We start from the raw sequence: 16,574 nt of genomic DNA, 5'->3' as shown, positions 1-16,574 counted from the left end.
GTAAATTTTTTTTGAAATCGAACAATATCTTCAGGTGGCGCCGGCGCCTTAAAATCGGAGATTTTATTCAAAACAGACATATATTTTCATGAAAAGAGAATTCCTTATCAGTTTTCTATTCCATCCCCCCTTCTACTAAATGAAATGCTCTCGCACCTGCAGTCCACGTGACAGTCAGTGTGATAATATGCAACACAGTTATCGTTTAGTTCAGTCTAGTACAGAAGCAATCAACTAATAAGCTTACTTTATGTCGTTTGTTCATCGAAGAGCAGTCTCTTTAGATATTTAAATGTCATTAACTAGTTAGTTATAGTTATACTTTTGTCACAATGGCCGGTTATTATTCAGCTAGAAAAGTTACAGATTGTTTTGTTTTTGGTTTGCCAGAAGAGCTGAAACCTAACGTCTTACCAACTTACAGTCAAGTTCTGAAATTTCACTTCCTTATAAGAGAACAAGTGAAATCTTCAAATCACGGCAAAGATCCAGCTTTTACTGACATTGCCAATGTTGTTGCTGAGAGGGTAGCTGATTTGTGGAAGAAGTCCTCGATTCCTACTTTTTCTCATTGCAGAATTGTGCGCATCCTTAAATCATATCATGCTAAGTATAAAAATATCCTGAAAAGTAAACCAAGTCTACGGAATCCTATAAGAACAAAGTAAAGAATTTTTGGAAGACGCCGAGAAAACTCTCTTTGACATTGCCACATGCAAATGTCATTCCTTTAAAGCATGCTCCTGTGAAAAGGATAGAAAAGTGCCACATTTAGAACAACTATTTTTGATTGATCAACGAACCGTCAGAAAAATGATTATAGGGGGCATTGATTTAAAAGTAACTGAGAAGCTGCTCCGAAAGCAAAATAGGCAATCCAAGACAGTGTTGAAAGCTGCTACAAGTGAACAGCAGTTCCAAACACCAAAGTCTATGTTCGAGTCGCCTGAGTTCGAGGATTGTGAGAACGAAGAATTTGAATATGAAACGCTCAATGATGAAGAATACACTCCTCCTAGATCCAGAGAGAACCATTCGAGAAAAACGAAAAAAGAGACCAAGGTAATCAGCCAGATGAGGATAAAACTGCCAACCACAGCACTCGCCTGCGATAGTGCAGGGATTGGAGACAGGCCTGCAGCGAAAATTATTTCTGCAGTTCTTGAAGATGTCGGAATGATTTCTGATAATAATCGTTCCAAAGTTACAGATAAAAATAAAATAAGAAGAGAGAGAAAGAGAAAACGAAAGGAACTACAATGTAAAGGAAAACCAGAAGAGCTTCAAGCCCTCTTTTTTGACGGAAGAAAAGATAAAACTTTAGCAGATCAAATCAAGGGAAACAAAAAGCACAGGACAACGGTTATTGTAGAACATGTAGTTTTAATACAAGAACCTGGATCTGAATATATCGGCCATGTTTCTCCTGCTAGTGATTCAGCAAAATCTATTAAGAGCAGCATTGCTGAATATCTTTTACAGAATATCAACACTGAAACTCTTTTGGCAGTTGGCTGCGATGGGACACCCGTTAACACAGGTTGCAAGACTGGAGTTATACGTCTCATAGAAGAAGATGTTGGTAGACCTCTTCAATGGCTCATATGCATGTTACACGCAAATGAGTTACCGTTGCGGCATCTTCTAAAAAAGCTAGACGGTCAAACAAGTGGTCCTGAAACCTTTTCTGGTCCAATAGGAAAAGATCTCGAAACCTGTGAGCTGAAACCGGTAGTCAATTTCAAAAAGGTTGATGTCGTAGAGTTAGTAGCAATATCAGAAGAGCTTCGAAAAGATCTGAGTACAGATCAACAATATATGCTGCAAATTTATGAAGCTGTAACATCAGGTTACTGCTCTGTTGCCCTAGCAGAGAAAAAACCAGGAAAGCTAGCGCACTCCCGTTGGCTAACGGCAGCATGTCGAGTTTTGCGCCTGTACATTTCAGTTACAAATGTTTCAGCAGAACTGAAGACCTTAGTAGAGTTTATAATTAAAGTGTATGTGCCGATGTGGTTTGATATAAAATCCAAACCGCATTGCAAAGATGGTGCTAGACACTTATGGAAGATGATTAGCTTGTCACGTTATCTCCCAGATGACTTGAAGACTGTCGTGGATGGCGTAATAAGCCGAAATGCTTTTTTTGCGCATCATGAAAATAGTTTTCTTTCGATGCTTACGGATGAACGAAATTACATCCGACTGCTTGCAATACGAAGAATTTTAAAAGCCAGGGAAAATAAACAAGAAGGTATCCGGCGGTTCACTGTTCCTGTAATAAATTTCGAAGCAAAAGATTATACGGACCTAATTGATTGGCACCAATCAGTTGTTACGGAGCCACCAATGCTTCGTGCAGTCAGCAATGAAGATTTCCGAAATATTCTAAAGGAGAAAATATCTTTACTAGAAATAAAAGAGTTTCCATGCCACAGCCAAGCAGTGGAGAGGGCAGTAAAAATAGTGACAGTTGCTTCAGCTTCTGTGGTGGGACAAATCGAAAGGGATGGCCTTATAAGGGCGAAATTAGAATCACAAAGAATAATTCCTTCATTTGAAAGCAAGTCGAAATACAAAAAAGGCGAAGTAGATCAGGCAACAGAAAAGTGAAATATTTAATAAAATCTCAGTGTCCATTATATGGTTGGGAGGGCACGGGTGGAACTCGATATGCAGCCACCTCCTCGTGGTGAGTTCTGGGTTATCTCAGTGAATTTCCTCTGAGATAAGCAAAGAGCTGCATTGCTTCATGTTTGTTTGCTTACTTGGCACAAATGACAGCAGTAAAAGATGAATTCAATTATTATTTATGAGTTTATTGACGTTTCCTTTTTCCTGCTGAACAAACCGAATTTTAAAGGCTCAGGCTCCACCTGAAGATATTGCTTGATTTTTTAAAAAAAACTTACACGGCTACTTAGCAACTCAATACTAAACATTTCCGCACTAGAGCGTAATCTATTTCGAAAATGCAAAAAAATCGTGTTTTTAGAAGAAAAATGTCTGTTTTAGTCAAAATTTCAAATTTTTAAGGCGCCGGCGCCACCTGAAGGTATTGTTCGATTTCAAAAAATTTTTACATGGTTACTGAGCAACCCAATACACAACTTTTCCGCCCCCAAGCCTCATTGATTTCGAAAGTTTGTGCAAAAGTGCATTTTCGGCCCACCCTATTGTGTATTATTGCCCTCTATGTGGGTGTTGCCCCCCCCCCCCATAACGGGACGAAACATACCCTATGTGTTTCTGTAGTTTTTGAAATGAAAGAAAAAGAGATAAGAGAAAATGATAAGAAAAGGGGTGTAAGTGGACATTTTCATGTTTTCAGTAAAACAAGTTTAAAGTTGTAGTCCTAGGCAGATTTTCATTGAAAATTTTTCCTAAATCATGCTGTACAACCAGGGCTGCGGAGTCTGAAGGAAATTTGGCTGACTCCAACTCCGACTCCTGGATTTTGAAACCTCTGACTCAAACTCTGGATTTTTATTTTATTTTTTTTTTCAGTCCCCCCCCCCCCCCCCATGAGAAGGGGAAGGAAACTTCTAAACAGCGAATGAAATATTAATCCATTTCTATGAAGTTTCAGCATGGTATTTTATTGTAAACATAAGGTGCACACAATGTTTGAAATTCATTTTGAAAGTCAAATTTTACAATAGTTAGGATTTTAAAAGTGATTACTTAAAAATCCCCCCTTTTTTTAAATTGGAAACGATTAATTTGCTCCCTTCTAATGTTTAACAAATAAATGTTGATCAAATTATGTGCTTTCAATTTCTGAAAGCTGTAACTCGAGAGAAAGAAATCCTTTTTTGCAAAGTCAAAAAACTTTTCTCGAGAGGGAGAGGTCTGATCCGGGTGACACTCATGTGGTGGGTGCCACCCCAAGTTAATTTCAGAGTTTATAAAAAATATAAATGCTTTAATTCTGAAAAATTTCCCCAATGAATCTTAAATTATATTGCATCTATAAAACTTAAGCGTGGTTTTATTTTTTACGAAGAGAGGTTGGGCCAAGGGGGCCCATATAGGAGGGCAAGGGGGGGGGGGGGGCTCAAGCACCTCTTAGAAATAAGAACTTCCTTGCTTTTAAATGTAAAAACATTTCTTCTCCAGACATTAATTAATAATTTATTTAAAATATCAAACTTTAACAACTCTAATCTGTACTGAAATTGGTGTCTATGTGGGAAATATCCCGCTAAACTATGGCGAAAATATCTGAGCCCCCTCTTTAAATTTTGCATATGGACGCCCATGGGACAGGTACATGTCCGGCTTGAGCAAATTTTACACAAAATGCGGCGGTATACAGCCTTGTGCAAATAGCTCTTTTACTGTACCTATATTTCTTCTTCGTAAAATTTTTAATTTTATTGGCTGCTTTAGAATTAACCTTAATTTGAAAATTTTAAGATTGAAATTATTGAGTGTTGTAACCAATAAAAAATATAGGGGAGGGAAGCCCTAAGCGGATAGATTAATGAAATACGCTTGAAAGTTGTAGTTTTTGGATTTTTATCGCAGCAATATCGGTTTTATTTCTTAGTAGGGTTTTTGAACTTCAAAAAAAAATTATTTTTGCATTACTTCAAACCAAATATTTATTTATTATCAAGCATCACAAACACTTGAAACATCCGCTTCGCCCTACCAAGGAGCCTAAAGCAGGTAAGCCGTTTGGGTAAAGTAGGTAAGTGTAACTAATTGTGATTTGGTACACTTGTCAATCAAATATGAACTTATAAATGATTGAATTAATTGATTAGCTAACTGCCATTATAAAAAAATATAAAAAAGTTATACTTATCCAATTTAAATTGAAAATCTAAGTCTGCACATTTGTTTGTAAAACATAAAGAAATAATTGACTAAATCAATCGACTAACTAACTGCCATCATGAAAAGTAACTAGTTATACAAATCCTACTGAAATAGAAAATCGAAGTCAGCACATGTGTCAAGAAATTATAAATAAATACATGATTAAGTCTCATACCCGCTTTGCCCAAAGGCACATTTTTTATTTCAATAATTATAACCCTAAATTTAAGAAAGAAACAAAATGACCATCGTAGTTTGAACGCGGATGGTGTCAGAATAACTTAATGTTATTGGCATTAAAAAAAAAACTAATCTTCGACTAATCACAAGTTACATACCTTCAATTTTTTAGATATGTATCATTTTTCTTATTTTAAGCTTGGCTACGCCATGTTGCTTCACTGCAGCTTCGCTATGACTGATTGAAACTCAGGGGTGTTCAAGGAAACATGACATACGCATACATCGCAGCTTGCACTCGGAATACGAATGCCAACTCGCTTTGGGCCACTCTCCCCTACTTATTTCATTTCATACATTTTAGTGAAAACCAAGCTTATAGACTCCCCCCCCCCCATCAGATGGCTGGATGGGATAGAAAAGGACTTAAAGGTAGCAGGAGTGAACCAATGGAGGGCTATTGCAGGGGATAGTGTTAAGTGGGAAAGACTTCAACAGATGGTCTTGGCCTGCAACAGGCTGTAGCACAAGCGAAGAAGAAGAAGCTTATAGACATAGTCTTTAGATTTAAAAAACCGATACATTTTCACGATTTGCTCAAGGGATACCTTCCTTTTACTATTTAACTGAGATCGGAGTAAAAACTATATTTTTAATTTTATTTGAAAGTGATTACTGTATAATTGTTATAGGCAATAAAACCGTTTGCTGACAGTTGCTATTAGTTCAAGAAAGTTAAAAAAAACAAGCAGACTAGCGGGTCGGTAGAATAAGCTATTTCCGAAAGTGTAAGTTCGATAAATGGATGATACGTGCGATTCCCTCTCATTGCATGCATTCTCTTTTTTTCTTGAACTTGCAAAGAAGTAGTCAGCATCTCGGGCAGGGTTCCCTAGTGCAAGCAGAAGAGTCAGACTGATTTTGGAGTAAAGGAGCCAGAGATTCTAAAATTCCCCGAGTCGGAGGTCGGTCATTTTCCTCCAAATTTGCAAGCTTGGTGCCAGGCAGGAACCTTTATCGCCAGTGCTGGTGCGCACTTAACAATGCACTCAGTGAGGAAAAAGTGCGGAGGTGAGACAAGTAGACCAGCTTGGTACCACAATAATATTGAAATGTTTCCCTTTTTTAAATTTTATTCTTTTAGTCGGCCAGGTTGATATAAATAATGGCTAATACAAACTAATTCATGAAATTTGGTACGGTACTTTGTAATAACCAAGTTCAAATGTATTTCTATTTTTTACAACAGCTGTGTTAAATCTTTTTTGCATTAATCATGAGTAACAAAGTTGGCTATAGAACTCGGAATCTTAAACATATGAAGTACATATAAAATGCGAGTTTATTCTGTCAATAGATATCAATAAACATACCTTGCTAGACAAATAAGCTTGCTTTTCCAACACAGAATTTAAATATAATAAGTTATTTCTCAAACTAGAATGGAGAGCCTCACCCTTGGAAGTTTTCAAAATGTATAAAATTGATGGCTGAAAAGGACAATAAATACAAATAAATGTTAATTATGGGCACATATAAATCAAATTATGCATTAGGTCAAAATAAAAAACATTTAACAAAGCCATATCACCAAGCTAATGAGAAAAACAGAAAATCAAAAACATGATTTGTAAAATTAAGAATAAACATCTTGCAAATGACACACTAAACCCAAGCCTTAGAAGATATTTCATCGTTAAAATTTTATTTATCTAATGCTCTTACCAACTTTATAAAAGGCAAAACTTTTAACTACTAAGTTAAATATTAATTTAAAATAACACTAGGTTTATCCTACACTAACTGAAGCCATAAGCCATAAAAGTATCTTCTGAAACTTTGGCTACATTGATTATATTTCCTTTAAGATAATTTTCTTTACAATTCTTCATTGTAATTAAGTATCAAATAAATGTTACATATTTATTTTTGTAATTTGTTTTAATTTTCTTGTTATACTATATAGTTTGAAAAGCTTCATTAAGCCTTCCTATAATTACTGTGCATTAATTACTGAACATATCATTTTTAGTCTATGTATTATTCGGGTACAAAGTTAGAAGATGTTATGAAATTATTCCTATTAATTTGCATTGAGGTTCAAATGCATCTTACATGAATCAGGACCTATTTATGTCTATTAGTTAACATGAAAAATATTTATATAATTTATTATCTTGCTTATGATTAGTTTTGATTTTGCTGTGACAGCTCAAAAAACTTAGTTATAATTTTATAAATATAGCCCTTGCTATATATATATATATATATATATATATATATATATATATATATATATATATATATATATATATATATATATGTATATGTAATATGTGTAAGAATAGGCTTGAAACATATATATATATATGTTTCAAGCCTATTCTCTAGTAAAAACTTTTGTTAGAGATTACTATGTATATCCAGCATTAAAACATGATTATAAACAGTAGTGTGTCCCCATTTATAATAGTTCAAGAGAACAAAATAGTTTTTCTGCAATATTTTTTTAAATATATGTATTTTTTAATTTTCAAAAATAGTGTCCTTTTATGCTACTGCCATACAAACAAGGTTAAGCAATCAAAAAGAGCCCAATTGCATTTATGTCTTACACCTACACTGGGAGGCTATCGTCAATTTTCTAGCTTCCTCTCCATTTTCAATTTCTTACAAAGAAACAAAAGTAAATTATACACAACAGAAATATTATATATCTTTAAATGAGCAATTCTTGTGACTATATATATATATATATATATATATATATATATAGATATATAATATATATATATATATATATATATATATATATATATATATATATATATATATATAGATAAATATAAATATATATATATATATATATATATATAGATATATACACTAGCTATATTCGCATAGCGATGCCTGTGCTAAGAGTTTAAAGGAAGTCCGTTGAATAAAAAAATCCACTCCCCTCCCCCGTTTTTACGCCAAATTAAGTAAGCAAATATGCGACATAAAATAGATACAGCAAAATGTCCAGCAGAAGTGACCGCACTGCAGAAACTCACCCAATTAGCGAGTGAAACGAACTCTGGCTGATAAGCAATTGCGATTAAAAATCACAGTACATCTAGGACAAAAAGGAAATCCTGTATCCCGTAGGAAAAAGGATTCAACTCCCCAGCAGTAAAACAACACAATTAAAAAAACAGTACATCAAGGACAAAAAGGAAACCCCGCACCCCGTATGAAAAATTTAACTACAGAAAAGCTATCATCCGAGAAAAGGGAAAAAAACCTCTCCCCTCCTCCCCGTCTGATGTTAAATAATTAGTAATCATATTCTTAACTAAAATGCATGAACACCCTTTGAAAACCTAAATACAATCCTTTGAAATCTAAAATATTTTGCGAAATAAACAAATAATACGCAACTACATTGTTCATCGCCAAATTCCCAAGCAACTTTCAAATTAAAAAGAAAATCAATTAACATTCGCACAATGAATTTAACAAAAATGCCAACAGTGCAATAACCAAATTAAGAATTCACTGGGGTCACCTCCCCCGATTTATGAATTTTTTTATTTTTTTTTATTATTTAAACTTTTTAAAATTAATTTTTTGCATTAAATTAATAAAATTAAATTTATTTTTAACACAGGACAAGCTACAAAATACTTAAACTACTATAAATAAATCACGAAAGATATTAGTCTTATGTTTATGTCCATAACTGCCAGTGGGGTGGTGCACTCCCCCCCCCCCCCCCGACTTTCACAAATAAAATTTAACTAATCAGATAGGGAAAAGCTACAAAATGCATCATGAAAATTATTAATCTCAATTTATGTCTAGTATTTATTCCGAGGATGCAGTACATCTCCCTTGCAGTATCTGTAAGGGGCTGCAAGGGGAGGTACTTTCTGCCCTTGGGTTTTCAAAATAAACAAATTTTAGAAAACAATATTAATCTAATATTTTTAATGGTAATATTATTTTTACTCATTTAATAACAAAAAAATTTGAATGAGTAGAATTAATTTTGTTTTAAGCAAGACCAAATAACAAAAGTGCAAAAAAATTGTGATCAGAGAAATATGTAAAAATTCTAAGGTAATTAAAATTAACTTTATGAAAAAAGTTAAAATGCTGAAAATACATCTCCGTATTCGCTTTAAAATAAGTAAAATAAAAAGTGATAAGCTAAATATAAAAAAAAACTAAAAATAAATAAATTAAAAATTTAGTAAAAAAAATTATCAGCAATTTTCATGGGGTGTACTCATTTGCATATGAATCGGCCGGCGCCCATGGAAGTTTATTCAAAATTGAAGCCCTAAAAACTTAAGCACAATACTCTATGACATTAACAGGGTATCAGAAACTATCCCAATTAAATTTTTTAAAAGGGGCTGTTTAAAAATCCTATTTTTTGATGATATTAAAGGAAGGCGATTCAAAGGCATATTCCCGAATATTTCCTGAAAATTAAGTTTTAAAAAAGCGATCGTAGGACCATATTTGGTAATATTAGGGATAGCAATCTTTAAATTGAAGCTCCAAAAACGCAATTTTAAGCGATTTTCGAATACACAGTTTTAAGCGATGTTGTAAGGTGTTCAGAGACTTTCCCTGGAAATTTTGAGAAATTGAAGTTCTGGAAATGAAAGTTGAGATGTTTCGTAATGTTTTTGGTGGGAGGGGGAGATTTGGGGGAGAGATTCTTTTATCTTCAGACGATCTTGGTAAAAGAAGGAAGAAATAGGATGGGGGGGGGGGGGGAACTAGCTGACAAATTAGCTGTAACTATTGAAAATTTTTAATTCAAAGATTTCTTTTTAAAAGAAATTAAGATCTACCCAGACATTTTTTTTTTCCACATTAAAATCTCTTCTGACCTGTTGTGTTTCCCAGGTATGCTTTGATTTAACATATAATTTTAGCAACTAAATTAAAAACGGGAATAAGGTATATTCAAAAAAAATCTAAAAATAATGACTTCTCCAAAATGTCATTACAATATGCTAATTACTTGAAGACAAAGAGTCTAGAAAGGAACAAATGGTCTAATCTTGTGCGAATGAAGTCTTCTTACTTTTTACTGTATGCAGTGTATTTTACATAGCCTGAATCGCGTAAGAAGAATGTTCAAGATAGGTAAAATAAACAACATGCAGGCAGGGTAATGGTCTTGGCGAATCCTGCTGTAAATATTGAGGTTCAATGCGTTGGTGTTAAGGAAAAAATAATAATAAAAACAGATAATCCACAGCAGCGTATATGATTCGCTCCTCATTAATTTTACTGTGTTTTAACATATAATCTACAGATTATAGGCTAGAAAATATGGTACAATTCCTTTTTAATTTCAGGCACATACGCACAAAAAAAAAGGAAAATAAATAAAAAGTAATAAATTTTTGTCTGAAAAAGTGAAGGGGCCCGGGCCCCCTCTGTCCCTTCCCATGAGCCGTCACTGACATATTCTGTAAGTTCATCTACATCAGTGTTTTTTCTGTAAAAAAACCCGATTTTTTCCATAAAACTTTCTTAATATAAAGTCTAATCAAGTTAAGCCTTGAAAAAAACTGAATTGACACTTAAGGCAGACGATATACAATCATAACAAGGAAAATTTGTCTCTTCGCGCTTTAAAATTTTAAACTTGCTTAGGGTTGCCAGGCTTGGCTGATATTAGTCACTTTGGCTAATTTCAATCACACTAAACAATTAAACTAACTAAACAATTCAAAAGCCTTATGTAAGTCGATGTAAGGCTTTTTTTTTTCCTTAAGCAAAACTATTGCTTGAGAGTCTTATTATATTTTATTTACTTATTTTCTTTTTTACATTTCAAATTTATTTGTTTTTTTTTTTTTTTTGTTTTTTTTTTTTTGTTTTAAATCATGCATCTAAATTTTTTTAGAAAAAACATATGTCTTGAGACTGTTTATATTTTGTTAAGACTGTTTATATTTTGTTGTCATAATTTGCTGGAGTGGTTTGTGGATCATCAGTTTTTATGGAGTATGCTGTATGTAGCATTTTCTGGCATCAAGTGACCAACTACACTAAAAGTACTTATTCCAAACAAAAATCTCAATTGGGATAAAATCGTGAATCGCATCATAGTGTGGAAGGAAGGTTTTGGTCAAAAACCAATTTCACAATAGTAAAATCGACTCCAAGTTCAAAATCTTAAAATTAATGACAGGAAAATTGTATAGTGGAACCAAAAATGTAACAGATAGTTTAAAGCAAAGTGTTGATTTAATTGCATTAAGAATCTTCTTTGTTTGGTACTTTAGTGTTATAAGAAGGTCACAGCGCATTTTGAACCCATTTTTTCATATTTATTGTCCCAATGTTTGGGCAGTACCGTGTGTTAAATATTTATACGAAACCACCTTAGGTCTTCCCTAGGTGGATGTCTGTGGGGGAGGGGAGGCCTATATTCAGTAGCAGGCTTCTTAAAGCAGAAATGTTTAGGGGATATTTTGATAAATGGGAATCTAGCGAGGTCGTCTCATTTTTGGCGTTAATAACTTTATTTTGGTAACCTTGCTGATTTATAGTAACCCTATGTAAATAGACGTTTCCGTTTTCTTTTGTTTAGCTTTGCAACAAAAAATACCTCTTGCACAGGCGCTGGAGCCAAAAATTGACGCCAATGAAGAAAGATCTCCAGATTCCCAAATATCGAAATAACCCCAATGATTATAATGCTGATGAAGTGTTTACATGTGTACTCTCATTTCTTGGAAGCATAATATCCAACGACTAGCGAGAACCTTAAAATTTCATTAACGTGATGCTTTTCAATTATATTTGAAAAAGTATTGAAGCTTAGAAAAACACGAGTTGACAAAAAATAATGATTAAAAGCAGAGCGAGGCTCAGTCGTCAGGTACTATATATATATATATATATATATATATATATATATATATATATATATATATATATATATATATATATATATATATATATATAAGGTATATGCTTTGGCAGCATAATCTGATTGATCAGTATGAGGTACAAAAAGTAATCACAGCTGTTGTGAAAAATAAAGGGTCCAAGCTACAAACTGGTGGTCAGTATCTCAGTTGCTAGGGAGCAAACATAACTCTACAATTCATGTTTACTCAGGCTAAATAAGGGGAAAAGGAAAAATAGAGAAAGGTTTGACTCAACACCTCCTTCCTATAACCAAAATGAAACAAAAACAATCAAGGTGGATGAGCCACCGACAAATACATGAAAATACCTGAAGGACTGTAGACTCCCATTCTAGCCAATGTTCCGTAAGAACATCTATCACTTTACCATTTACCACATTCAAGTACCTATAAAAAAGAAACATTAAAATGAGTAACTTTTGTTCCAAATTTCATCTAATTTGTAGCATTATTTCTTGAGATACATCAGTTGCAATGAACAAGAAAAAACTTTCGATTGCACCAACACTCTTGAAGCTATTGGCACCAAAATTGAATTGGCTTTTGTCCTACTCTACCTGTGGATAAAATTTTATTTAAATCCATTCATTACTTCCGGAGAAAATAATAGCCACAAGTAACAAAAAACAATGTCTGAGTGCTCAACCCCCCTTGAGATATTGGCACCAAAAATTGAATCACCACCAAGGCCAAGTAGAGTCAAGGCGGACCCCAGGGGCGGCATTTCACCATTTCATTTGGGGGGTCGAGTTTTTTAAATATGTATAACCCAAAGCGAAACCAAACACACATTAGCTAACAAGAAGTTGTCATAAAATCGGTTTAGTATAAATAAAATTAGTGTTTAGAAACAATTAAAATTTTGATTCATTGACTAAAAATTTATCATACAAAACATCTCGCTGCTAAAGATTTTATACCTTTTGGAAAAATTATAATGCATGATTTTTCGAATTCGGAACAGCAGGGAATCCTGTTACTAATCTATCAGTGCCCAATGTCGTGCTGTTTTGCCGGTTCAGCTAAATAGAAAAGGTATTTTTTTCCCCTTTGTGCCTCGAAAATATTTCTCTAACCTCCTGAGACACAAAAAAAATCTTTCTCTACTAGCTGAACCGATTGTAATAGTTAAAAAATAATAGAAGTAACACAAAGTTATGTATAAAAGCACTTTTTATATCTTGCTCTTCAAAATCACCCATGCTACTTCTAAAACTGTGAGGGGCTTAAACTTTTCATCATTGAATAATCTAGTCATGTCGGTGCTCGCAGCTTCAATGGGATATCATCTGCCTCCAGCTCTGTTATTCACTATTCCAGACTGATGAGCCCATAATAAGGACGAAACTGCAGTCTCTGGATGTGAAAACCATTCTGTCGGTATATTGCTTGTAATTGTTCTTTCCTCATGCTAAAAATTTTACTCACAGTTGAAACATTTTATTTTTCGTTTTCAAAATCCAATCCAAATAACCATAATCCCAGCCAACCATACAGAAAAATAATTATCATCAAATTTTGTGTTAATTTCATTCGAAACTGAATCTATTAATTCATACAAAATATTCAAAATTCAATGTTTGACTTCACATCATCATGTGGATTTTTGTCCCTTTTTTTTTTTTTTTTTTTTTGCACCTCTTTAAAATTGGCTAGGAGGAAGATTTTTTTTTTTTAAATTTCACGATTGATTGAAATGTACACACAGAACAATTGTAGATTGAACTGTGGTTTGAATAGTCGAGTAGCGGATTGAAGATATAGATTTTGATAGAGTAAAGCATTTTTCAAAAACCTTTTCCCGATACAAACAAATTGGATAAAAATTCAAACGAAGTCATACATGCTAAAGGGCATGAGCTTTTTCATCATTGAAAGAATCGTTTTGCAATAATTCTTCCAGTCGTCAAATCACTGCTTTGAAGTAATAGAGAGATGGTTTTATCGTTTTAACTCTTGAAGATTATCTTGTGTCACTCCGTGATTGCATAATTATAGAGCCCCATAAAAGGTATTTGGTTAATATGTCTTTTTTTTTTTCAATAATCACATGCATTTTGAAGAAGTTTCTATGAAAACATTATAGTGTATTGAGCAGCTGAAACGTGTTTCTAGCAGAAGAACACTCATTAAATAAACATACACTTAAAAAATGAGCGTAAAAGTGAATGTAAAATATCAAGGAAATTTCTTGTGAAAACCATGCTGCCACACCACTTTTCACGAGCCTCTCGTATTGGACATACCATCGTTACACTGGGCACACAAGTGTGAAACTTTTAGCCTATATGAGGCAATGTCTTCTAGTTAAAATTAACCATGGTTTTCTATCAGTTTTCTATGTTCTGAAAAAGCCGAAAATATTTCATGAATTTCTAAGTCATCATCCAAATAACGAAAAACACTTCTTCTAGTCTGAGAATGTGTCGAGTTTCATCAAATAGTTGCTGAGAACCAGCGAGATTTCCTTTAGTGAACATTTATTTCCGACTTACGTAAATTGAATTCACCCGTTTTCTATCATTCTGCTCAAAAAATTTGGGGGTGCAACCGCCCCCTCTTGACCCCCCTATTTGCCGCCCCTGGCGGACCCCCTGTCAGTTATGTCGTTGGGCCCCCAAAAATAAGAAAAAAAGAGAATGAAAAAAAGACGAAAAAAGAAAATAAATCAAAGCTGCTTACTAGAAAACAATTAATTCTATTTTAATTACCACAACAGAAAATACCGAAAGAGTATATTTTTCATTATCTTTAAATTTTTGCTTATCAGGATTTTTTCCCCCCTTTTGCTTTCTTCCTTTCTTTTTTATTCTTTATTTCTTTTTTTGGTGTGTGTCAGTGTCGCTGGGCTCCCTAAAGGTCCGGGCCCCTAGGCTACGACAAGGCTGACATGGCCTCTTGTCTGGCCTGATCACCACCTGTACACACTTGAGTATACATGTAAACCAAATTTTGTTTCATTTTGTACTTTGTTTCCCAAGATATAGCAAGCCTGCATAACAGAGAAAACGTTTAATTGTTCCATCCCCTCTTTGTGGAATTGGCACCAATTCACATTGGAGGTTCATACGAGGGGGACCCAAAAATAACCGGATTTTTGTTCTAAAATATTTATATATTAGTTTATTCACAAAAGTCTTTAGTCGCCTTCAAAGTGTTCACTCTTAGATGCAATACACTTGTTAATTCCTCTTTTTTTTTCACTGTTAGAAGCTCCCCTGGAACTCTTTAACTTTGACCATGTCCAGTGTCCGTTGCGAAGCAGTTTTTACAGCCTCTGCATAATCAAAACGCTTCACTTTTAGAATTTTTTTCATCCTCGGGAACAGAAAAAGATCACCGGGAGCTAGGTCTGGTGAATATAGGGGGTCAAAGAACGACTGACCACCCCTGAGAGGCCCAGTAGCGGTTAATAGTGAAGGCTGTGTGTACAGGAGCATTATCATGTTGAAAGAACCATTCTTCTGATCGCCCGCGCGAGCTCCAACTTACTCTTGTTTCTTCTAAAGTTTCATCAGGTGTAAAACGACGACTCTCGTTAATTGTCTGGCGGATTTTTTTCAAAGTTTTCATCATTTTGAGATGTTGAAGGGTGCTCAGAGCGAGCATGATCTTCAACATCCATGCTACTATGTTTAAAGCGCCCAAACAACTTGAAAACTTGCGCACGGCTCATAGCGTCGTTCTTGAAAGCTTGTTGAAGCATTTGGTAAGCTATTCCATTGCCGACTTTTCAAGCAGGAAGCAAAATTTCAAGCTTAGTTTGTTCTTTCAAATCTGCCATAATGAGTTCACAGGCGGAAGGCAATAACGCCTGAGAAAACCAACACTACGATCACCATTATCAACTAAACTGACGCCACTTGCACAGCTGGTTTATGAAGGTCTCTACTTGAGCCATCTAGCTGGAGAACACTCTACTACATCTAGGATTGGCATCACACCATTAGTCTGGTTTCTTTTGGGTCCCCCCCCCCCTCGTATGTGAACCAAATTTTGTTCCGATTTCATGCAGTAGTTATTCTCCTGGAGCTGTCACAAAATAATGGTCACACATACACAGACTTACAGAGATTTTCCAAAAACAAAACAGAACTGGCATATGGCAATGGTTTGAAGCAGTGGTTTTTACAGTGCTGAAACAGAAATTCATACTTTAAAAAAATGTTTCAACTTTGCTGCCCCTAAAATCGGTTCCCCTAGGTCGCCTACTCCAGGAGCCGGACCTGATTAACTCAAGTCAGTTATCCCTTACAGAAATTAATTCAACTTTCTTTGAGTGAAAACTTTCTTGAATGTTTAATTTCGGTATATAAGTTCCCCACACAGTAAGACCTTTTTTTTTTTTTGTAAAATTCTGCTGAGAGATGTAATTACATATTGTAGTTTTATGTATTGTGTTGTATGTTATGTTCATATATGTTGTATAAAAACACTTTATTTGATTGTAATACATACACTTTTCCGAAACTGCGTTACAATGTTTATTTTCGAAAATCTGCACAATTTGAAAATAAGATCTACCTCTGGTCAAAATTAGATCAATTTTTTATGTTTTATTCTAAATAGTACTGTCAGTTCTACTTAATGGGGTAACGGATAAACGAATACCCCGCT

The 16,574-nt window shown here is 34.2% G+C and overlaps 1 protein-coding gene across 1 annotated transcript in view; it reads right to left on the bottom strand.

The window, feature by feature from the left end:
• Positions 1-16,574, bottom strand: part of LOC129217117 (methionine--tRNA ligase, cytoplasmic-like) — a 116,917-nt gene that overhangs the window by 82,120 nt on the left and 18,223 nt on the right. Inside the window, exons 3-4 of the mRNA XM_054851367.1 lie at positions 12,266-12,344; positions 6,381-6,497 (exon numbers count right to left, since the gene is read on the bottom strand). Coding sequence (XP_054707342.1) covers positions 6,381-6,497; positions 12,266-12,344 — 196 coding nt within the window. The remainder of the gene's footprint in view (positions 1-6,380; positions 6,498-12,265; positions 12,345-16,574) is intronic.

Source organism: Uloborus diversus, chromosome 2 (assembly GCF_026930045.1).
Source record: "Uloborus diversus isolate 005 chromosome 2, Udiv.v.3.1, whole genome shotgun sequence".
In the NCBI taxonomy this organism is placed as follows: domain Eukaryota; kingdom Metazoa; phylum Arthropoda; class Arachnida; order Araneae; family Uloboridae; genus Uloborus; species Uloborus diversus.
This window is presented reverse-complemented; position numbering and strand designations above follow the sequence as displayed.